This window comes from Pituophis catenifer, unplaced genomic scaffold (assembly GCF_029215685.1).
Source record: "Pituophis catenifer annectens isolate HBS135680 unplaced genomic scaffold, rPitCat1.0.hap2 SCAF_6, whole genome shotgun sequence".
NCBI classification, from domain to species: Eukaryota; Metazoa; Chordata; class Lepidosauria; order Squamata; family Colubridae; genus Pituophis; species Pituophis catenifer.
Window position 1 is genome coordinate 78,271,385 of NW_027256886.1, and position 24,975 is coordinate 78,296,359.

The 24,975-nt window shown below is 37.8% G+C and overlaps 1 protein-coding gene across 3 annotated transcripts; it reads left to right on the forward strand.

Moving 5' to 3' along the window:
• Positions 1-1,119: 1,119 nt before the first annotated feature.
• SLC25A16 (solute carrier family 25 member 16) lies at positions 1,120-20,576 on the forward strand. 3 transcript variants are annotated; one of them, XM_070945632.1, is made up of 9 exons: positions 1,120-1,249; positions 4,231-4,323; positions 5,937-6,070; positions 7,383-7,446; positions 10,403-10,524; positions 13,722-13,788; positions 15,726-15,888; positions 17,661-17,729; positions 20,314-20,576. In XM_070945632.1, the coding sequence occupies exons 1-9, from the start codon at positions 1,156-1,158 to the stop codon at positions 20,468-20,470; spliced, it is 963 nt and encodes a 320-aa protein (XP_070801733.1). In that variant the 5' UTR covers positions 1,120-1,155; the 3' UTR covers positions 20,471-20,576. The 3 variants fall into 3 exon arrangements, with proteins under 3 accessions (XP_070801733.1, XP_070801735.1, XP_070801734.1); XM_070945634.1 differs by having other exon boundaries at positions 17,661-17,725; positions 20,314-20,364; XM_070945633.1 differs by lacking the exon at positions 4,231-4,323.
• Positions 20,577-24,975: the final 4,399 nt, after the last annotated feature.

Here is a 24,975-nt window from a genome sequence, read left to right on the forward strand (position 1 = left end):
TCTTTGGTGCATATGCTCTCAGTGTACATAAAAGACAAGATACATACAAGAATCGTAAGGTACAACACAATGATAGTCATAGGGTACAAATAAGCAATCAGGAAACTATCAATGTAAATCATAAGGAGACAAGCAACAAATTTAGTCATGCCGTCATAAGTGGGAGGAGATGGGTGATAGGAACGATGAAAAGACTAATAGTAATGCATCCTTACTGAATAGTTTGACAGTGTTGAGGGAATTATTTGTTTAGCAGAGTGATGGCGTTCGGGAAAAAACGGTTCTTGTGTCTAGTTGTTCTAGTGTGCAGTGCTCTATAGCGTCCTTTTGAGGGTAGGAGTTGAAACAGTTTATGTCCAGGATGCGAGGGGTCTGTAAATATTTTCACAGCCTTCTTTTTGACTAGTGCGGTATGCAGGTCCTCAATGGAAGGCAGGTTGGTAGCCATTGTTTTTTTCCTGCAGTTCTAATTATCCTCTGAAGTCTGCGTCTGTCTTGTTGGGTTGCAGAACTAAACCAGACCGTTATAGAGGTGCAGATGACAGACTCACTTGGATGGGAGACCACAAGGAAGTCCCAGGTTAGCTGGGAGGTTGAACAATCCTTAGAGCAGTGTTTCTCAACCTTGGTCGCTTGAAGATGGGTGGACTTCAACTCCCAGAATCCCCCAGCCAGCAGCGCTGGCTGGGGGATTCTGGGAGTTGAAGTCCACCCATCTTCAAGCGACCAAGGTTGAGAAACACTACCTTAGAGGAAAGTCAGCAACCAACCACTTTCTGTAATAGGCGCTGAAAAAGCTGCAGCGTGCCCATGATCGCCAGCTTGAGTTTGAATCTCAAACTAACATCGGATCCATCCATCCATCCATCTTCCAGGTGCCGCGGTTGAGAAACTCCGCTTTGTTAGGGTTGGCTGTTGACCCAGCGAGCCCATGACGTCATCAGCGGGCGCCACGGGCCGAGGAAGCTTGGCGGCGGCGGCGCTAATGGCTCCGCCTCCAGGGCTCGCTGGGCGGAGAGGTCCGGCCCGCTTGTCCGGCCTCATGTGCTGCTGGAGGCTCTAGCATGGGCTGAAGCTGCTCTGCTGCCGCCGCCGCCGCCTCCACCTCCACCTCTTAGTCTTGGTGTGCGGAAAAGCCAGCCAATTATCGGCTTCATGGCCACGGAAGCCGCCGCGGGACCCGGCGCCCGGTTGCCTTCGTCGCCGACCCAGCGAGATTTCTACTGGCTGCGCTCTTTCGTGGCCGGAGGTGAGTCCGGAGGGGAAGCCGGCGGAGGGAGCCTGGTGCGGGCTCGGAGGGCGCTTCCTCTTCGCGGCCGAACCGGGATATGGCCTCGTTAAAGTCTCCAGCTCAGAAATGGCTTCGGACTCTTAAAACTTTAAAAAAATAATATTTTTTTTCCCCTTTATTTTTTTAGGAAGGGCTGCTCTGTAGAATCTGCCTCGTCTAAATGGGGGTTTGGAATTGGTATCTTGGAATAAAAACCCTACGTTAAGTTATCTGTTCCTGCCTGCCTCCTTCCTTCCTTTTTTTAAAAAAAAGGTTTTTTATTTTTATTTCTCATAAACACATTTACCTGTACAGTCGTTTCCATCATTTTTCATTCATCTTTTCTTTTAACTTTCATTTTTACTTTTTCGGGACTGCTTTTACCCTTTACTCCAACCTTTCTTCTTCTCCTCCCCTTCTCTTCCTTCCTCTTTCTCCTCCTACTTCCTTCGTTCTTCCTCTCCTTCTCTTTCCTACTTCCCTTTCTCTTCCCCCCTTCTAACCTCCTCCTCTTTCCCCTCCCTTTTTTTTTTTGCTTTAATTTAAATTTAATTTATATTTAGACTCAGGGCGGCTTACAATGCGTTAAGCAATAGCCTTCATACTTTTGTATATTTATACAAAGTCAGCTTATTGCCCCCACAATCTGGGTCCTCATTTCACCTACCTTTGAAAGGATGGAAGGCTGAGTCAACCTTGAGCCTGGTGAGATTTGAACTTGCAGTAATTGCAAGCAGCAGATGTTAATAACAGTGCTTTTAGTCCACTGTACTACTTGCTCTTTTCCCTTTCTTCTTTCTCCTCTCCTCTCCTCTCTTTCCTTCCTTCCTAAGGTCGAAAAATGGGGAAGGAATGTCAGTTGGGGAAAAGTTGGCAGGGAAAGAAAGAATCCCTAAGGAAAAAGCTGCATTGCCTCCTAAAAGGTTTCAGATAGTTGTTGGACAATTTAATTTAATTTAATTTAATTGATCATATTTCTATGCCGCCCAACTCCCAAGGGACTCAAGTTAGGTGTCATTCTGCTGGTTTAGTAATGGCTAACAAATATATCAATATGATGTGTACTGGGGAGTTACTAAAGCTGAAAAGCATCCTACAAAGATTATGGGTTTATAGATTATAAATTTTGTTTCTTTTCTCTCTTTTTTTGGTCCCTTCCCTGCCTGGGCAAGTCTGCAGTTTTCTTGGCAAGGTTGTTCATAAGTGGCTTGTCATGGCGTCCTCCCTTGGGTTGAGAGAGAGCGAAAGAGACTTGGTCAAGGTCACCCAGCTGGGTTGGTGCTCAAAGTGGGGACTAGAATTCACCATCTCGCAGTTTTTCAGCCTAGTGCCTTAGAAAACATAAAACTAGCTCCCTTACATAATTTGTACTGAGTTTGAAGGGGGGACCTATAATGGGTAAAGTAAAAAAGACAAAACATTGATTTTTGAAAAAAAATGTACAGCACTGTCATTTAGCCAGAAATAATTCTATGTTGCAAGAAAGAAAATTTTGTTGCTGTATTATATGGTGGTTTGAAACACAGGAGTTCCATAAAAGCTTGCTTTCTCATATTACTTTATATATTTATATCTTATCCTTTTTCATATATGACTCAAGGTGGCGAACATACTCCTGTCTTCTATTTTCCTGCAACAACAACCCTGTCTGGTAGTCCTGGCCAACAGAGAAAATCTGGCCCATAGACACCCAGCTGTCTTTCATGCCTAATGGAGGCCTAGAACTTACAATTCCCTGGTTTTTACCCAGCATCTTAACCACTATACTGAATTGGTTCTTATATGTCCACAATATTTTATTTTTTTTCTTTGAAGGGATGCACAGGAAGTTCAAAAATCTCATTACAAAAATGAGGGCAGACATGAAATCCTAGAAAACATTCCAGCTCCGGTAGTTGCTTCCTGTCTAGATCAGCAAAAATACAGATGATTCATCTTTGTACATTTTTTTCAAAAGAAAATGAGTAGAAATCCTGAGTACTGTAATTCAGGGAGGACTGTCAGGTCATACAAGTTCATGAATTATAGGATTTTATGGCTTTAAGGAACTGATTCTCAAGAGTTTCTACACAGCTGGCAGATTCAGCTAATAGCTGTTTTAGTATTTACTATGTTTAGCAATGCTGTGTGGCTGTGTTCCCAAAGAACTGCTTTACAAATGCAGGATGGTAAATTGAGGATTTTTTTTTACTATAAAGCTACCGGTAGTAAAGGCTATAGGATTGTTAAAGGTCCCCCCTCTTCCTTTGTTTCTTCACTTCTAACAGCTTTGTTAGCAAAACTTGGCTATGATTTTTTAAATAGCACTGCAGATTTACTTTCTATAGATTAAATACATTGTTAAAAACATGTGAAAGATGATGACTAATTTACTAGATTGAGGTGAGACCTGAATTAGGAATTTCCTGAATGAAACTCTTAAATGTTAAATACAAGATGATAGATGTTAAATTCTCATATTTTCTGGTAGTCATAATTTATTAAATTTGTATGCTGCCCAACTCTTTAACAACTCTGAGTCAACCTCTAATATTTCTTTAGAAAACTTCCCCAAAGGTGCTTTTCAAACGGCAACTGGACTTCCTTGGTTTTTTCCCTGTAAATGTTTCACTTCTCATCCAAGAAGCTTCATCAGTTCTTGCCAGAACCATAGCCTGGATGAATGAGAATCTCCATAGACATCTTTAGAAAACTATGATCATCTATGAAAGATCCGTTGAGATTTTAGATACACTAAATGCGTTCTTAACAATTTCATACTTTTCTCTGTGTAGCTTCTATTTCATCAGAAATTGAGAAATAACATGAGTATTTTTTTAGCAGAGATTATAACTGTTGACTGAGAAAGCAGTGCTTACCTATTGCAGGATGAACCTTGAAAAGATAAAAGTTTAAAAATAACTCTTGCTAAATAACTAACTGGCAGTTAGTAAATAGTGCTATTTTTGCTTGTTGGAAAGGTGTTGCTGGATGTTGTGCCAAGTCAACCATTGCACCATTAGATCGAGTAAAGATTTTGTTGCAAGCTCACAATCATCATTATAAACATCTAGGTAAGAAAATTCATATTATGTGATCTAATATTGCTTATAATGTGTGATTTTTATAATTGGTAAAGAAAATAGATTTTTTTCAATTGCAATAACCAAGTATATCAATTGGTCCCTTCAAGCCAGAGTGTTGACTGCCTGGTTATTAATGTGTTTAGACCTTTAAGATTTTAAAGCTAAATTCTAAATTGAAAGCTATATTGGAACAAAATTTATTAAGTTCTTTCTCTGGTTTTTGAATAAGTACAAATTATTTTTTAAATATTGTTGGTTAGAACTTTGAATACACAATAGTTTTGAAATGATAGAAAATAGTGAAACAAACACATAAAATAGAAATACATAATAGTGTTCAGTCTTTTTAATGCTTTAGATCTGTTTTAGTTCAGTTATGATTTGTGGGTGTACTTTGTAATCTTTTACATCCATTTTTCCACCTGTACTTTATTATAGAGCTGCTATTGTTCACTATAGCTCAGGAATAACAGTAAATATAAGCCATTAAAATCACAACGGATATTCATTCTAAAATTAAGATTACTGTATTTTTCGGACTATAAGACGCTCCGGACTATAAGACGCACCTACCTTTTGGGGAGGAGAACAAGGGGGAAAAAAATCTGCCTCTGTCTTCCAGCAATTTGCCTCCTGCAGCAAACAGCAAACAGCCTGGTCAGCTTCAGCACAGCCTGATTTAGCATGAGCAGCGATTGGCGGTAGGATTGGCTTCCCAGAATACTGATGATCAGCTATGCCAGGCTGCGGGAATTGCCACTGCCCATCACCGTCACTGCCTATCACTGCTTCTGTGCCCCCCCATTTTCGGCCTCCATGCATCCCGTTTTTGGCCTGTTCCAGGCGGCGGGGATTGGCAGCAGTCAGCAGCAGCAGAGATCCCTGCCGCTGAGAACAGGCTGAAAATGGGATGGGCGGAGGCCAAAAACGGGGTGCCTGGAGGCTGAAAACAGGACACTTGGAGGCTGCAAATGGGGTGTGCAGAGGCCGAAAATGGGGTGCGCGTAGGCAGTGATCCCCGCAGCCTGGAACAACTGATTGTCGGTATTCTGGAGGCCGATCCAACCGCCAATCAGCTGCTCGTGCTACATCAGGCTACGCTGAAGCTGACCAGGCTGTTTGCTGCAAGGAGGCAAATTGCTGGGAGGCAGAGGCAAAAGGGTGGGGGCTGGTGGATGGGCGGGGCTTTGACAACATTCGCTCTATAAGACACAGACATTTCCATCCACTTTTTTTGGGGGGGGAAGTGTGTCTTATAGTCCGAAAAATACCGTAAATCAAAATGTTCCTAAAATATGGATATGAGAGATTTATTTTGCCCCTGCTGTTCTATCTTTTTAATTAGATTATCTGCATAATCAAAATTTTGATGAAACTTCTGTTGAATGCCAAGTTGGTCTTTAATTAAAAATAACAATACATCAAGGGGTTTAGTGCAAACTTATTGATTGAAGAGGAAGTATTTCAGTAGCCCATATAGAAATTACTTTTCTTTTCAAGTTATATAAGACAGGATTTTGCGGAATAGTTTTCATAAGTGAACAATTTAAAATGCTGAGGTGAAAATGGTAACATGCTAATTTGCTCTGTAACGCTAACAGGTGTGATTTCTACACTTTGCGCTGTACCGAAAAAAGAAGGCTTCTTAGGATACTATAAAGGAAATGGAGCAATGATGATTCGAATCTTTCCATACGGTGCAATTCAGTTTACAGCATTTGGTCAGTATAAAAAGGTAAATAACCTATATCTTGTTACTTCATCTATGTGGTATCATCTATCATTATAACCTTTTTTTGACAGAATTAAGCAGCCAGATACCTTATGTACATGGGAAGGAAAATGCCATTGCTTTTGCTGCTAAAAAAGATTTTAAAACCCTGTATTATTAATCTAAATACTCATAAATACATATTTTTGTATTTGTGTAGTTTACCAAGAGTTCCACCTTGCTGAACTCTATTAAAACAAAGGAAGAATAGCAGAGCAATGATTATGGGTTTATTTAGATAGGAACATTCTTCCACAGAAAATGATGTCCTCAGGCAGTGGGCCAACTCTATTTCATTAATTCTGTGGGAGGATATTTCAGAACTCCTTGTTTTCAGCTGACATCCTAGCCCAGCATCACAACTTTTAGTGGGGAGGGACAGAAGACGAATCCTTTCCATAGAACCTTTGTTTTAAGAAGTAAACCCAAGAGCAAACTCCTTTACTGTCTTGAAATAAATCATGATTTCTTGACTTGTATTTATGAACCAAAGGAGAACAATCTTTTGGTGGGGTCACAGAATAATTGGCATTATTCCAGAAATCAGCAGGAAGTACAGCACACAAACATATTCACACTTCTACCATCAGGCAGAAGACATCGAAGCATAGCTAGCCGTACAAATAGGTTTAAAAATAGTTTCTATCCTTGGGCTGTCATACTCTTAAACACAACCACAATCACTCCACGCACACACGGAAACGTATGACTAGTTTTTTCTTTCTTTTTCTTTTTCCCCCCTAATTACTTGCATAGGGATTATTCTTTATACTATTTATGTTGTTTGTATTTTTTGTCATGGATTGCACCAGTCAGGCTAAAACCAATTTCGTTGTATACATGATGTACAATGACAATAAAGGTTATACTATACTATATTTTATTTCATCTGCTTTTAATTTTCATTGACATTAAATGAAGTCAATATGATTTCATTTCCAGTCATGTATTTATGTGTCATGCATTTAATAGCCACTCATATTGAAACTTACAATTTCATAATATTTTCCAGATGTTGCTAAGACTAAGCCATAATATGATTGGTTTGTTATTGATTTGTTAGTGTGTAATCATGATTTATTGCTTAATATTGTATACAGGACCTTCACTTACTTTTCAGTAAAATCATGCCTTAGAGCAGCTAATACAAAGATAATTGGGTGTAGTGTGATTACTGTATTTAAAAAATTGTTATGAAATATGGTGAGGAATAATAAACTTTATCTTTGGTATATTAAGAGTTTTTTTCCACACTTCAAATGTAATCATTTTGTAGGTGATAAAGAACAGGCTTGGCATTTCTAGTCATATTCACCGGTTAATGGCTGGATCCTTAGCAGGTATTCCTCTTCTTTTCTTCATTCTCTTTTTCTCTCAGTGTATATGTATCCTTTTCTATAATTTCTAAAATTGTAGGTTTTTTTTAATTAATTAAAACCCAGCCTTAAAATTTGTTTTAATCAGATAAAAAGTAAAAAAAAAAAAAAAAAGGTTTCCAGAAACATCCAAAATACAGGTAAAGGAGTTTTGTAAAAGGTTTTGAAGACTGATTAGGGCTTGAGAGTTTCTGGTTTTTTTCCATTTGCTACAGCTAGGAGGGGGACAGGTATTTTTCAAGTTATGACTAATCCATTGACCTTTCAAATTTAGGATGCTATAGAATGAGTGGAACTTATGACCGGTCCTCAAAATTCTGACTGTCGCACATCCTTGTGGTCATGTAATTGCAATTAACCACCTGGTGCTTAGGATGGTTGTGATGTCCCTTGATCACCTGAACACCAAACCTTCCCTGTCAGCTTCCCACATGCAAATTCATTGGGAAGCTGTTAGGGGCAGTTTCCTGCCACTCCTGCAAATTGCTCCCACTGCTTTACTCTCAAGGAGCTTTGCTTTGGAGCACAAGATCCAGGATCTAATGCTCTGTAGCATTTCTCAACTGCCCATGCTCCATAGGGAATGTGCCCTACTGTACCTCTCTGCCCTCCAGCTCTCTGTAGTGCCTGCCCAGGACACCAGCACTCCTTGTCTGGGACATCCACCTGTTCCTGCTTAGCAACCCTGTGATTATGACTGCAGATGGGACAGTTCAGATTGCCATTGATAAGCGATGCAATCACTTGATGTTCCACTGTACAACTGCATTGGGAATTATTTATTTATTTATTTATTGGTTCGATTTATATGCCGCCCTTCTCCGGAGACTCAGGGCGGCTTACAATGCGTTAAGCAATAGCCTTCATACTTTTGTATCTACCTGCTTAGTAGGGCTTTTGGCCCCCCCTAAGCAGTGTTCTTTTTTATACAAAATCAGCTTATTGCCCCCACAATCCAGGTCCTCATTTTACCTACCTCGGAAGAATGGAAGGCTGAGTCAAACTTGAGCCTGGTGAGATTTGAACTCGCAGTAATTGCAGGCAGCTAAGTGCTACTTAACAGCACTTTAGTCCACTGCACCACCAAGGCTCCTAATAATTCTGGTCCCAATTGTTGTCGTAACTCCAGAACTACCTGTAGTTTATAAAAAATGAAATTGTTTTCATTAGTGGCTACTTGCACACTTTTGGAAGCTCAAAGAACAAAACAGAACTGAGTTAAGATTATCCCTTAAGCAGATTTCACCTATGATTAGTATAATTACTAAAGTGATCAAACTACCGTAGATTCCCAGTTTGATTGTTTAAAAGTATAGTGCTCACGATTCATGCCTATATCTCATTGCCACATTGTTAATGTATTGCATGAAGAAATACCTCTTTTATTCTAAGCTTGTCTATCAAGTGATTATTCAGTCCAGTACACAATTTTTATTTTTTTAAATTTTTTTTTAATTTGATTTATATGCCGCCCTTCTCCGGAGACTCAGGGCGGCTTACAGTGCGTTAAGCAATAGCCTTCATACTTTTGTATATTTATACAAAGTCAGCTTATTGCCCCCACAAACTGGGTCCTCATTTAACCTACCTTAGAAAGGATGGAAGGCTGAGTCAACCTTGAGCCTTGGAGAGATTCAAACCAGCAGTAAATTGCAGGCAGCTGTGTTAATAACAGGGTGCTTTAAACCACTGTAGTACCAAGGCTCTTAATACAAATTCTTGTATTAAAAGTGAGAAATGTCTACACTACTCATAGATATTGGTATGAACATTTTTCAGATGAACCACATACGTTGTAAATATACTTCCATACTTTGAATGGAAATTATCTGATAGTAACTATTTTACAGCATGTGAAAATCTAATACAAAAGAATAGTTTTATGAAAAGTTACAGTGCTTATCCTTATTGAAGTGGATGGACTGGATTGGAAAAGAAATAAGAAAAAAAGCAAGAGGGGGGAAATAAATGGAAGCTATTGCAAAAGAAAGTTTAATTGCCAATACCGCAGCGATTGATCTAATAAAGTGATGACAAAATATATCTAGAACAAATGGTAAATATCATGCCACATAATAAATTTGTGGGATGTCTCCATATTTGTAAATACAGTGTAAGAACCAATGAGCACCAAGTGTTTTATGGAGAATGAAAAGTCCATTGAAATACCTTTCTACCTTCTGTGATGAATTTGATTTGTGGTGCTAGCGTAATTTTGCACTTTAAAGGAGTTGAGAAATGTTGGAAATTAGTGCTTGCAAGACCAGACATAGGGAATGGAAGGCACTGAGTTTAAGAATTATCTGAGAAAAATGCCTTGAAAAGTCTATTGTAATGCGGCCTTTGGGAATGGCAAAGGTAAAACTTTATGGTGTGAACTTTCAACTTTGGATTTCCTGTGTCTTGTGTAATTCAAATCTGAGTAGTAACGCTGCATTGGTAGATAATTGCCTTTCAGTTTCCTTTTAGGAAATAAAAAGGTTGAAGCAGAGGGGGGAAAGCTTAATTTCAATGATTTAAAACATGTTCCTTATCCCCCATCACTTTCTAAAGGCATTTTAAGAAGAATTTAAGCTTTCCAAATGCAAAACAAAAAAAAAGTACTGAACACTTATTTCCCCCTCACCCTGCTTCCTTATGCTAGCTTTTTTTAAAAACTATGTTTATGAAAGAAAACTTTTAAAATTACCATGCTTTTGTAGGTTGTCTGATTTGAGCAACATGGAGTGTAATTTTGCGAGCAATCTAAATCAACTAATCCTTCAAGGTTCTGCATACTATCCATGTGGACTATCTTAATTTTAATGTATTGCTTCCATCATTCTTATGTCTACAATAAATAGAAATAAAAATCAAATTTCTAAAGCCTTTTTAGAATTGGGTGTATGCTGATTTTTTAATTATTATTAATTTTTGGAAGGTATAACAGCAGTAATATGTACGTACCCCCTTGATATGGTGAGAGCACGGCTGGCATTCCAAGTAAAAGGGGATCATACGTACAGGGGAATTATTCATGCATTCAAGACCATTTACAGCAAGGTAATTGTCTTTGCTTTTCTTCAACGTTATGGCTTTACAAATACCTGTTAATGTTCTGTAATAGTTCTCAGCAGAAAATTGAAAACTGAGCAAGAAAAATGAAATTGCAAGCTCAGTGTATGTTTATAAGGGTAGCAAATAAGAATAATAAAGTCGCTCCTCTGTTTAATGTTTCTCCTGCCCAGTTGATGGTTTATGAGCACTTGATGAAATGTGTATATTTTTAATGAAAGGAGAACAGTGACTGATTAAACCAGAGTGGATTTGATTTAAATCAACTCGATTTAAATCATAATTTTTAAAGAGCCACTGTCATCTCTGCTACTCCTTTGACCCACGGTTGACTCCCCGATAGTCCCAGTGTTGCAGAATATACAGCCTCATGCTACATAACTAAGCTCCATTTCATGCTGAATAAACTAAATTATTTATGTATCTTAGATAGAAAGCTATCTTACGATAGATTTTTTACCCCAAAAGTTTTTTATTAAAATAAATTCTATAGAAATCAAAAAAATCTGATTTAAATAAAAAATATCCGATTTAAATAAAAAAAAAATCTGATTTTTTTGATTTTTAAAAAAAAATTATTGATTTTTATCCACCCTGGACTAAACTAAATCAAAGGAGTCCTTAAAATTACCTGTGATATTTACAGAATTTACAAAATAAAGCAGTAATACCTAATATAAAGAAATCTGTTGGAAAAACAGCAAATGGCAAATCAAAACAAGTAAAAAGAATGCAATTGTGAAAAAAAGTCCATTGCTCTGAAAGAGAACCAGCTTAACTTTTTCTTCAACTCGGGATCTGAGCATGCATTTCTCTGGTGAACAGCAGCAGAGCAGTTGGGCAACTCAGGGTGGGATTGACTCCAAATCAAAGCCTGGGCTAATAAATACAACTGCCCAGGTTGGTCATGAAGGCAAAGAGTTGCCTCAAAATCCCTTCTTTAGCACAAGCCTAGGTCACTTTGGAAAATGAGAAGAAAGAGCTGTAAACCACCTAGGCTTGATTGGAAAGGAATTCTTCTTCCCTTGCGCTGTTATTTTCATATACTGTATATGGAATAGGCACACAACTGGGGTGCCTCTCATAAATCGGAATTACAACAATTACAACAGCATTGCTAAGTCATTTTAGTTAAAAAGGGTAATTATAAAGAAAAGTAGACCAAGGACTCTTTTGACAAATTAGTATCCATTTGTTTAAATAATGGTAACCCCTTAGAAAAAGTAATGCCTTGTGAAAATGCTGACCAGATTTGAATAAACGTGTCCTTCATTATAGGATTTTTTTCAGCCAAAACAATTTGTGGTACTAGCAATGAAATAAAACCATTGTTATTTTCCCCCCAAATCTTTATGCTGTAGCAGTTAGTATGTCTTAAAATTATGAATGATGAACCATCACTGGGATTCATTATTAAGAATTGCTTGATTTTTTTCCCCGAAAACATGTTCTACTTACACAATCTATGGGATCCAAACTTTGCTTAATGCTTATTTTTAAAAATTAGATCTCTGCCTACATAGCTCTGGATAATTTTCCTCAATAAATCAATGAACAAGTATAATGATTCTGTCTCATCTGTTAATTGGGTTCTCTTTATCTAGTTTTAGGAGAATAAATTGTATTTTAGGTTGTTTCTATGTAGAAATGTTGAAAATTCAAAAGGACTCACAAAATTTTAAGAATCTCTGCATCTACACCATCTGTCTGCTATACCTAGTACTTTACAGTTCCTATTTGAATTGTAGTTAACAGTAATAGTACAGATAATCCTCAATTTATAGCAGCAATTGGGACTGGAATGCCTGTTGCTAAGTGATTTGGCCGTAAAGCATGACCACATCACTTAGTGAGGGGGATCCCTACAGTTCTGATTGCCATTGTTAACGGAATTCCAAAGTTGCTAGGCAAGGCAACTTGCTGCCAGCTTCCCAGAAAGAAAGGAAGCTTGCAGGAAGTTGCAAATCTCGGGCTTGAAGGTAGGTAAGTGGCTGTTGCTGGGCGGGGAGGGAGCAAAGGGGATGCATGGGGATGCCAGGGTTGGGTGGGGAGAGTGCATGAGAGACAGATGTGGTGCAGGGAGGATCTAAGGAAGAGTCAGGATGCATAAGAGGCACCACGTGGGGGGGCAGCGCAAGAGAGAGATCATGGCGGTTGGCTATCACCACCACCCATGGTATCTCTCTTGCACTCCCCCTCACCTCCCCCTCATATAAGGAGGTATGTGAGAGGCCTACATGAGTTGGGGAGGGTGTGAAAGATGGCAGCAATAGTTGCTGACCAACCAGTTTATAGATCGACTACTTGTAGTGTATATCTAATTTGGACACCATGTGCTCTAGATATTAGAAAAGAGGAAAAATGGAAAGGAGAAGACAAATTATAGTGTTATTATTTTATTGTCAGATTGTGAATAGACAAAACTGTTCTGATACCTGAATTAAATCAGTTTTGGTATAGTGAGGGGTGAAAGATGTTTTGAGTCAAAAATGTTCTGGTGAAAGTATATGAATTGGCTACTTTTAACCAGGTCTGCCCAACAGATTCCTTGGATGTCCATAGCTTCCAGCTCACATTGGCCATGATGGGTGAAAATGAGGAGTGTTGTAACCATATGTATGCATACATGTCAGGGTGGAGAGGGAAGGATAGACTGTATTTATCCAACTTAATATGTACTATAGATACAATTAGACTTAAAAGTCAAGCAATATCTTTCTCATTTTAGCAAGATCTTGCAACCTTGTACTGATATGGTAGGATTGATATGGTAGCTTAATAAATTGGGTTGAAAGATACAGGATAGAATCAATGAATGCCATGTGAATTGAGAAATTCAGAAATTGAGTAGCCAGTTTATTATTGCTTTGGTGGTCAGGTCAGGTTCTGATTTCAGTGGCATTTTTGTGCTTGCATGTGCCTTCACAGCTACTTTGAAGTGGCTGTTCATACACATACATGTGCAGACAGCCCAAGGCAGTTGTGAAAAAAAGTTGTGACTGTTTTAGTGATTCAAGCTGCATTGTAGGACATCTCTTTCAAAAAACATGCATAGCCTTGGAATATAGTATATGAAAAAATGGAAATTCGAGCTTTCTTCTCAAAACTTTCCTGTGTTCATATGTATAATTCTCCTAAATTTATATATTTTTGTGTTTTCTTGCTATTATTGGCTTTTGCCAAAGGAAGGTGGTATGCAAGGATTTTATCGTGGACTTATGCCAACAATAGTCGGAATGGCTCCATATGCGGGTGAGTACAACTTGAACATGACTTTTTTGCTGAACCTCTTTAGGTTTAATTTTGATTTGAAAACTCTTTTCTTTGCTTCCTTTAAAATACTTTTTGCACATGAACAATTAAAGTAATGAACTGCTAGAAATGAAATTTGGTCATAGTGCATGATGATTTATTTGCCTTTTCGTTGTCTTTTCCAATATTTTTAAATTTATTGGATGTGCTCTCAATTCAGGCAGTTCCATAAATTGAAAGTCACCTATACTAAAATATTTTCTACTGTTGACTAATCGCAGATGTCTGTATTTTTAAAAATAAAAATAAAAATGACATTTAAAATAACTGCATGCTTATATTTGATTTTTAGCAATACTCTTAACATATTATTTATCCTTACTGAAGACAGTAGTTTCTGCAGCATACTGGGATGATGTTACAATGATGATCTCTGTGGTGTCATCATTGCAGTTGCCTCCCATTATATATTTATGTCCCAACATCTGCATAAATAAGTAAATCACAGCATTTATGTGATATTTATTTATTTGTTTTAATTTGTATACTGCCCTTCTCCAGCGGGACTCAGGGCGGTGAACAGCCAGAATAAAAACAGAACATACAAAATTTAAAAACAGTTTAAAAATAATTAAATATTTTTGGCCACAATTTAAAACAACCCAATTAAAATCAATTCAATTTAACCGAAACAGTGGGATCAAGCCAGCCCGGCTAAGTGAAATAAATAAGTTTTCAGGGCCCGACGAAAAGTCTGGAGGTCTGGTATTGTGCGTATCTCTGGGGGGAGGTTGTTCCAGAGGGCGGGCGCCGCCACGAGAAGGCTCTCCCCCTGGGGGTCGCCAGCCAACATTGTCTGGCGGATGATAAAGTTGTGACACGTGTTATTTGCTTTTTGAGATCCATGATTCTAGATATTTATAGGGCTAATCTTTTTGTCTGCCTCAGTAATGCTATTCTGATATATGGTGTCTATATTTGGTCAAAAATTATTTAATCCTGACTATGATTTCTAAATATTTCCTTCACTCCTTTCTCCCTCCACTAATGGGGAAGATTCTGTCTAATCTAAAAGATAGACTGAAAACTGTTGGCTGGGAACTATATCATTTTTTCTTTTTCTTTTCTTTTTTCTTAAAGGACTTCATATTCCTTTTTTTAATGCCTGTGCACACAGTCTTCAGAATTTCCACAATACAATATAGTTTTCTTGCATATGGCTTGGGTTCTTAGTTGGATTTTTTGTCAGTTGCAGTAGAAGTCACAACCCAAATCTAATAAACAAAATTTTAATTTTCAATTAGGTTCTACCTCTGTATATGTTTTAATTAGTTTAAATGTTGAAATTCTGGTTTGGGATTGCACTTTGAATCCCCTATGATTGAGGGGTGTATATATGTTCTTTTTTCAACTTTGCTAGTAATCTACACTAATTAAATCCCAGAGGTTTAGCTCAGCACTAAGTTGTTAATGCTTTCAGTATTTCTGTAAGCATCTTAAATCCTCTTGGTTTACTGTTGCTTAGACTATTCTGTTTCTTTGGTTTTAATCATAAATGCTATTTCAAATTGTTTTTGTTTTTTTTAAAAAATCATTTTTATTGCAGCCATATTTTAGTACTCTGTAGACCAAAAGTTCCTTTTTGTAAGAACTTAATGTCCATATACCAGAATATGTCAGGTATATATCAAGACTGTCAGCTGTAAGTGATCAATAAAAATGTTTGAAAAAATGGAGACAATGTCATGGTATATTTGATGATCAAACTAAAATTTAGGGCTTAAAATTAATCGATATATAATGGAACAGAGCTTGGCACATGCACTACTGTTAGTAGATTTAAATGAGCTCATTCTTTGGCTGAATTGTGCCTATAGCATCTATGCAGTTTGTTGTTGAGGTAATGTTTCAATTAAAGATAAATTTTTTCCTTTCAGGTTTCTCATTTTTTACCTTTGGTACCTTAAAGAGTGTGGGACTTGCTCAAGCGCCTACCCTGCTCGGGAGGCCTTGCTTAGATAATCCTGATGTCTTAGTTTTGAAAACTCATGTAAATTTGCTGTGTGGTGGCATAGCTGGAGCCATAGCACAAACAATATCGTAAGTTATTCTAGTATTTTACTGCACTTAATGAAGAAATGTTAGGCTAACTTGCATTAGGAATTTTATTTCCTTCCACCTTTAGAAATCATGAAATACAACATCATTTAACTTTCCGTCTGCAAAGAAAGCTTACACTAGCAGAACTCCAAATTCAATATCCTCAGTAGAAGAGCTGTTGCTCTTAGGTTCTGCCCCGGAGGCCTTTTCTCTAAAATCAGTGGAAGGGATAAGTTTGCTTATGTGTAACAAAGCCCCCAATCTGCTGTTTTCCTTGTCAGTTTATATGAGGTTTGAGTGTAAATAAACTATTATTCCAGATTCAGTTTGAAAAATTGTAGCCTTACTACAGCTACAACGCAGGATAGGGTTGCATTTGTCAAACTAGTAAATTGGCAGGGAACACTTGAATGCCACCAGAACGCCAATGGTTACAGTAGAAAGCTATGGTAAAAATACATATTTATCATAATTATAATTTAACACGGTTTGGTTTACATAAAAGTACTGGAGGAAGATATATAGTGCATATTGTGCCAACTCAAGTTATACCTTGGTTCTTCTCTGCTAAAGCTGGCATGGCTACTTCTCATTTTGTAAGACAACACACAGATAAATTTAAAAATGAAATTTATGAGTGGCTCTGACCACCTATTGAGGCGCATGATTGAGCAGAAATAGATTAGGATTAAACATTTAAGAAAAAAAGATCACACACAGCTGAAAACAAGTTACGTCTCTTTCATACAGCTTTAGCATGTAACCTCCATTTTTTCTTGGTTTTCAGATTTAAACCCAATTTTTCAAATTCAATTTGCATAGTAGTTGTGTTTATAATTCTTTCAAATGTCTAACTTTAGTATTCTGCTGATATCAGTGAAATGGCATGTCTTTTTAACTGTTATTGAAATCAAAGGAAAGGAAATGCTTTTTGGTTTCTGAATTGAGATCTTTTGGGGTTTACTTCAACCAATTTATACAATTTTGGGGGGTTGGTGGCATCCATCCAGAATTAATATTACTACTATGTCGTTCTTATGTGATAGCCAAATTTTACTAAAAAAAAAATTCTGGAGGGCTAAAGTTTTTCATCTTCTTTACCATTTTTTAAAATGTAAAGTTTGATATGAAAACATGTGATACTGCCTGAAGAAATTATTCCTGGCAATTCAAATACGGAGCCTGGTCCCTGATTTTCCAGTGTTAAACATGTAAACATGTATTCTGAAACTGCCACAAAATAAAACGTGCCAAAGCATATGATTTATTTTGAATACAGTGAACATATCCTTTTCTAAGATCTTACACCTTATACCTTATTTCATGGATTCTCCTAATTCGTTTTTAATTGCGGTTTAGTGTTCTGTCCATTAAGATAGCCACTTTAGCACTGCTTTTGATAGAAATGTGAGATATATGCTTAATAAAAATGAAATAATTGGGACTGCTCTCATTTTTCTCATAAAGCATTGTTCCATTGTTCTCCAGCGAGTTACATTCTTAATATGCAGAAAGATACAGTCCCAAATATGTCAGCACGGCTTTAAAAAAAAAAAAAAAAAAGTAAAAACAAGTGTTGGATAGTAAGCTTTGGCAGAGAATTTCTGCTGCCAGACAGAGAAGATAATTCAGCTAACTTGACACAATATAAGGCAGCTTTGTATTTTCCGCATGTTCCTTGTGTAAATATCTTTTGTTATTTTGTAGTACGAATAGTTGCACTTATTTTATTTGTAACTGCAATAAAAGAAAATGCTTTTTCGCTTCCCCAGATACCCTCTAGATGTCACGCGTAGACGAATGCAGTTGGGAGCCGTACTTCCCGATTCTGAAAAATGTTGGTAGGTTTCATCTCTTGGACTAAACATATGCCTGAAGTAAAATCTACGCACTGTATCATATTGGCTCTAAAATATTAACAATGTCTTTTTGTTCTTTGGTTCATGTGTATTATTATATAGCTTTATAGTAAGCTTCCAAGTAAGAGGAATGCATTTAGGTTAAAAATCTGTGTCTAGTAGGTCAGATTCCTTTTAGTTTGTTTTTTTTGAAGTACAGGTAGAGGATTTTATCTGACAGGAGTTGCAATATTAAGCTGGCACTGGCATCAGACATCTTTGGAGGGAAATTAGATTGGGAATGTTGAGATTGTGTGGTGTCTACCAGTGGTGAAATTCAATTTTTTTTACTACCGGTTCTGTGGGCGTGGCTTAGTGGGTGTGGTGTGGCTTGGGGTGTGTGGCTTGGTGGGCGTGGTGGGGGAAGGATACTGCAAAATCTCCATTCCCACCCCACTCCAGGGGAAGAACAGTGCAAAATCCCCATTCCCTCCCCACTTCTTGGGGAAGGATATTGCAAAATCTCCCACCCTACTCTGGGACCAGCCAGAGGTGGTATTTGCCAGTTCTCCGAACTACTCAAAATTTCCGCTACCAGTTCTCCAGAACCTGCTGGATTTCACCCCTGGTGTCCACACTCATAAAGTGGCTGTCACAATAACATTGTCAACCACAATAATCTTTTCTATCAGAAGTTGAATTGCAGCTCCTTTCCCCCAAAATCTCTGTTGACCCTATGGGTCTCTTCTGAGCCTAAAAGCATGAATGCAAATCAGGGAGGGACGAGTTTCAAAACCCATCGCTCGTGGACGTGCATGCACAGAAGCATCCGGGCAGGTGGGCAGAGCCGCCGCCGCTACCAGTTTGCCTGATCTGGGGCGAACTGGTAGCAACCCACCACTGATGCAAATAAATATGAGCTCAAAGCACAAACAGACAGATGCTGTGCTTTGCAGCAAGCCAGCTGCTTAAAAAAAAGGAGGGTCAATCAAGAAAAAAAACACATGAGGCTGTGAGCATTGGTACTCACACCATCAGGCTACTTATCCCTGATAAAGGGATATTATTTCAGTATGTGGTGTCAGCAAACCACACTGCATATTAATACTGGGCAGCCCTAATTTCACTTTTTATGTAGAGTTAAAATTTAGCTGTTCCATGGGCAGCCTAATTGTAGGCTAATTGCCTCAAATGATTTATTTTATTAGGAGAGGAATGTTTTAATGGTCAGTGATTACATAATCTCAGTTGAGCAAGTAATAAAACAGTAAAAACAATGAGAACATAAACTTAACATGCATGCAAAACTTTAAATAATTACAGTGGAACAATGGGAATTGTTATGAAAACGTGCAATTTATTCCAAGGTACAATTTGAGGGAAGATTGATATAAAATATTTTACGAATGGTATATAATTCTGTCAGTTATCAACAAGATAGACAAATTGGAAATTAACTGAAATGATTTAAACAAATATAAGCAAAAATGATCAATATTTCAATAAAAGGCGCAGTATTTAAGTAATGATTAATGGCTAAGAATAATGGGAAATGAAAAATGAACTACTGAAAACTACTCCTTTAAGATTTTTAAAAATATGAAATTTAATTTGTTTCGGTATTTCAGTTTTTTGTAGTTATACTATTTTTGTAAACTGCTTGACCCATGTAAAGTGACCTTATATTTATAATAAAGTTTCATCTAAAAAAATAATAATAATAAGAGCAGAACTACAAAAAAGAAATAGGGCAAAATAGTCTATTTTTTCCAAGCTCTGTAGGCAAGGAAACAAAACATTTGAAGGAATTAAATCCTTCTGGTCAGACATCTATAACATGTATCCTAAAATCAATAGAAACAACACAGTGTAAAAGAAAATGAGCCATTAGTTCATAGCATCTATGCCATATGGAGAAAGCTAAACTATAAACAAATTTTCTTGAAATTCTTTTCCAAAGTGGCAACGGATAAGATTCCAAAATGTGGCATTTATTCTATATTTTGGCACCATGTTAATTTAAATGTCTTGCCTCAAGACTGTACATCTCTTGGAAGTCTACCTACTACCCTGTTTCCCCCAAAATAAGACATCCCCTGATAATAAGCCTAATTGGGCTTTTGAGCGCATGGCAATAAGGCCAAGCGCTTATTTCAAGGTTCAAAAAAATATAAGACAGGGTCTTATTTTCGGGGAAACACGGGTATAATTTACAATTAGAATTGTAACAGACTGCAATCTCTCACTTTAAAACTGTTCCTAGTCACATCAGTGAGCTTGTGTAGAAGATTTTCATATTCATTAGTGTGGAATTTGGATTTTCAGATAAAAGAATAAAAAATCTTGACAGCCGGTTGTATTTTCTTTATATGTAAAGAAACATCTTGCAAAATAATTAAGTCTCATTAGCAATAATTTAGCATGATTATATAATAAATTGCTTCTGCCCTCTATCTGAATAAATGTAGGGGGATCTCTATATTTTCCCATTAGGTACTGCAAAAGTTCCTGCTTTTTAAAATGTTGTTTGAAGTAAAGTGTTGGAAAACCTCTTGTTTTACAAAGATTTACTCTGTTCTCTTTCTAGTACAATGATCCAAACATTGAAGTATGTTTATGGAAACCATGGAATACGAAGGGGATTGTACCGTGGATTATCATTGAATTACATCCGTTGTATTCCTTCTCAAGCTGTTGCCTTCACCACTTATGAATTTATGAGGCAGTTTTTACACCTCAATTAAAGACTGTTTTTTTCCCAGTTTATAATGTATTGAACAGTAAGTTTTAGAATATATTTGAGAAATCACTAGTATTTCTTTAATATATGAAAACACAGTAAACAATTGAAGGAGCTCAACAAAACTTGGCAAACTTTACTATGTATGTATTTTGCAAGAATGGATATACGGTTTACTTAGCTGAAATCTATGTGGTTCCAAAATATTGTATGTTTGTGTCCAACTTTAAGAATTTGATCACTTTTTTAAATTTAGGAAATTTTGTTTTAGATGTCCGTATGGCTTAGCTAAAATATAAGTTGTAGACACACTTCAAATTACATTCCATGTAATTGAATTGAAAATGCTTATTTGCTAATGTGGTTAGGGATGATGTATCATTTAATGCTGTAGAAACTCAATTCAGAGCCTGCTTTTGAGAGCCCATTCATGAATTAGTGTATTGGGTAACATTACTTTCAGGTTTTTGTAATAATTAGAAAATGGCTCATACTTTATGATACACTGTTCCTTAACTAGAATCAAAAGTGGTGCTTAGGTTCTTATATATTTTAGTTTAGCCCTGTTAACTATTGGATGTTTTTCCTCTGAATCATGCTGTATTATAAATAGCTTTTGAACTTCTCTCAAAGTTGTAGTAGGTGGGTGATTGGGTGGTTTTATAACACACACACACAAACTTTCAAACATATAACATTCTGAAATTAAGTGCAATCCTTTTGATAGAATCTGATAATGCTCTTAATCCATTTTTAGTTTGTCCCTACATTTGAAAAAAACAGTACAAAAAGAATTTAATGATCCTTGGGTATTAGGACTTGAGGTTTTCAGTAACACTAAAATGAATATTGTGCACGTCTTTAGCCTAAAGTATTTAACCTTTCATATTTTATAAATGAAGTTATTAAGAAACTCCTTTCAAAAGGAAATTTTTTTGACTTCACGAAGCTACTGTTTGGATTTCATTACAGAGTTCAATTGAAATTTAAAAATAAAGATAAGGAGGAGACACTGCTCCCTGTGCTTGTGAGCATGTGGGATATTGCTGAAAGATTTTGCAACTTTATAGCATTAGATAAAATACTTATATAAATAAATTAGGGTATATGTCTTTTGGGGTCTTTAGTTTGGCCAGATAAAATAGTGTATGTGAATTGCACATGGATCAAGATGTCCATCCATCTACAAGAGAGAAGACAATTAAAACAAAAATAATGCTAAAAGTCTACTGTCCTAAAACAGTTTTCAAGCAGGAATTAAAATTCATCTGCTTTGCATCCTGTTTTCAGTATCTGCATAGATGCAGTTTGTAAGTAGATAGCTCATTCTGTTACCCTTGAGTGATTTATGTGTGACTTTCCAACTCTGATTGGGGGCTGTGTTATTAAACCTTATTCCTTCCTTTTTAAATGAGCCTGCCACAAGAATGTAACTCATGGATTTCAGTCACATTCTTTTCAAATTATACTGTGATGATGAATTGCAAGTTGACAGCCCACATCTGGATGGTGATGTTTCATTTTCAGGGGAACTTGCTTATATTAGTAATCAATCCTACCCTTTTTGCCTGGATGACGTCATGGATAAATTGTTTTCCTGAACTAGCCTTCTTCATCAGACTCTTCATTCCTCCAATTTTATTTTCCTCTTGCCCATAGTGAATTGAGAATGTCTTTTAAGAATTTATTTGATACATGGACTTTATAAGTAGAAATCTGATGATCATCCTTAAAATTATAAAATTACACCCTTCTCAAAATTTTAATATAAAACAATTTTATTTATTTATTGTAAATAGTATATAATGATTATGAATTGAAAATGGCTATGTTACCAAAAAGTAGCTGTGAACTGGGAATATTGCTCATGGCCTATACCTAGGACATATAGTCTTAAATTCTGTGGTTTGACTTGAATGATAATTGAAGGCATATATCTTTAAATATGTAATTTGATATATTTCTGGGCAGAAACATGTACTATTTTTTTTAATAAAATGACTTGAATAACAATATGACTGAATATCACAAGCATATAAATATGTCTTTAGAATTACAGGTTTCCCTTTGTGCAGATTTAAGATACTGATGAATGATAAATGGAACTGCAATTAAATGTTGGTCTTCCTGGGCAATTTTAGATGCTGATATACAGTTCTGTAACTTCTGAATGTTGGTTCTGTACTTTGCTGCAATTTGGAAGGATAGCTCTTTGAAAGTAGCAATCAAAATACAATACAGAAGGGATCGCCAACACTATTGGGCCGTGGCCTGTTGGGAACTGGGCTGCCGAAGTGGTGGGCGAGCTTGTGAAGTTTCATTTGCATATGTGTGCAATTTAGATTGCACGTGTGAAACCATTCCTCCCACCTCTGAAACTGCCACCGCCAGCCCGTAGAACCAAAAAGATGGGGATCCCTACAATACAATAATGCCTTTATTGCCTAGAAGTGACTCAGTGGGGCCGATTTATAAATAGAAATTGAATTGCCGTATCTTTTCGTTATTTATATTGCCATTTAGCCAATACAAGTTTTTCCAAGAAATTGCTGCAGTGTATATATGTAGCAACCTTACCTCACAAAAGGTAAATTCTCCCTTTAATTTGACTAGGAACTACATGGGATTGTACACCCTTTTTAGCAACAAGCAAAGTGGCATGCTATTGCCTGCTTCCAAGATGCTAACAACTTTCCAGTCTAGTATACAGCTTGGCATTACCTAGTTGTCTCCTGTTTATCAACCTGATTGTATTTAGCTTTTTTTGCTGCTGACTCTGTAGTTGGTCTTCTGAGCATGAAGTTGATCTTGTTCATATATTCACCCTTGAGGCTCTGCAGAATTTTGGATTTAAAAAAGGTTTGGGGCACTAATAGTCCTTCTCAGCAATGCCTTAAAGCAGGTGTGTCAAAACTTGATTTCATTGAGGGCCGCATCAGGGTTATGTTTGGGGGGGGGGACACACAATCAGGTGGCCATGGCCGGGGTGGGCGTGACCAGCTCGACATCACTTGTGTCAGGAACATCTGTGGTGGCCCAGGCAGGGTTGGGGGGATCCATTGTGTCCAGCAGAGGAAGGCGAGACCAGGAGAGCGCCAAGTCCTTGTCCTCCAGAGGAGCCTTGCCGTCTGCTGGTGGCCAAGTGCTAAGGCAGAACTTCCCTCCTTCTCCCTCCCCTTTTTCCTTCCCTCTTCTTTCTTTCTTTCTTTCTTTCTTTCCCTTCTTTTTCCTTCCTTGCTCTCTTGCCATCTTCCCTTCTTTATCTTTGTCTTTCCTCTTTCCCTTTCTCCTTTCCTGTCCCTTCTTGGATGCTCAAATGCAAAAGGGGAAACATTTCTCCTTTTGTTTTGTTTGTTTTGCTAGCCCTCTGCCAGTGAAAACTGAGCTGGGAGGACTGCATGCGACCCCTCCGGGCCCCGTTTTCAGCCTGGATGGCCGCCTGCAGCCCTCTGCCAAGGAAAACAGCCCAGAGGGCTATGCTTGACCCCAGGGCCGCATTTTTGGCCTGGATGACCTGCAGCCCTCCTGAGCTCCATTTTTGCTGCAGAGGCACTGTGGGCCAGTCCTTAGCTGTTTCCAGGGTGGCCACGCGGGCCAGATCTAAGCACCCCAGATCCAGCTGCGGGCCTTCAGTTTGACACCTGCCTTAAAGCATTGTCTTTTCTCAGCCAGCTGCAGCATGATCCTAGGACAGGGATGGCTAAGCTTTTTGCTGTCATGTGCCAAAAGTGGGGGGAGCGCGGGGAGGTCGCCCACGTGTGTGCCCACACCCATAATTCAATGCACCCTGCCCCCCCCGCTTTTAGCACGTAATAGCACAGTGGGCCCGGTAGGCCTGTTTTTCACCCTCCCTAGGCTCCAGAGGCTTTCTAGAAGCATGGGGAGGGCAAAAATGGCCTTCCCCACCCACCCCTCCGGAGGCCCTCCAGAGGCCGGAAACAGCTCATTTCCCAACTTCCGGTGGGACCTAAAGGCCCAAAAATCAGCTGGCCGGCGCACGCATACACGCTGGAGCTGAGCTACGGCAACGCTCATGTGCCCACTGACATGGCTCTGTGTGCCACCTGTGGCACCCATGCCATAGGTTTGCCATCATGGTCCTAGGAGCACATATGATTAGAGGTACTGTAAGTATATCCCTGCAGATTTGAAGCATCCTTTTCACACCAAAAACAACGAGGAACTTTTCTTTCCAGCCCATTTAGAAATGCTTAATTGCAGCTTGCTCTGCCATGCGGATGAGTAGGTAAAAAAAGTGATGCTCTCAAACCAAGCTTGATTGCTGGTTTGAAGTGTGTGGAATTGATTTGCTATTGTTTTGGAGGACCTATTCTGAAGCAGAATTTATTGTAATCCTTGTTAGCTGCCTGCCTCTGGAATTTTTGGAAATTTTAAAATCACAAAAAAAGTAGTGTGTGTGTTAAAAACAGAACCCTTTACAGATCTTAGTTCACTTTGCAATTTTAAGAGCATGCAGTGCAATATATGTAAGTTTGATTTACCATACAA

Bases quoted from the DNA above. Each gene is read 5' to 3' on its own strand.
- SLC25A16 (XM_070945632.1), top strand. From the start codon at position 1,156: ATGGCCACGGAAGCCGCCGCGGGACCCGGCGCCCGGTTGCCTTCGTCG. The intron at 1,250-4,230 runs GTGAGTCCGGAG...CTTGTTGGAAAG, and splicing joins GCGCTCTTTCGTGGCCGGAG to GTGTTGCTGGATGTTGTGCC. The intron at 7,447-10,402 runs GTATTCCTCTTC...AATTTTTGGAAG, and splicing joins AATGGCTGGATCCTTAGCAG to GTATAACAGCAGTAATATGT.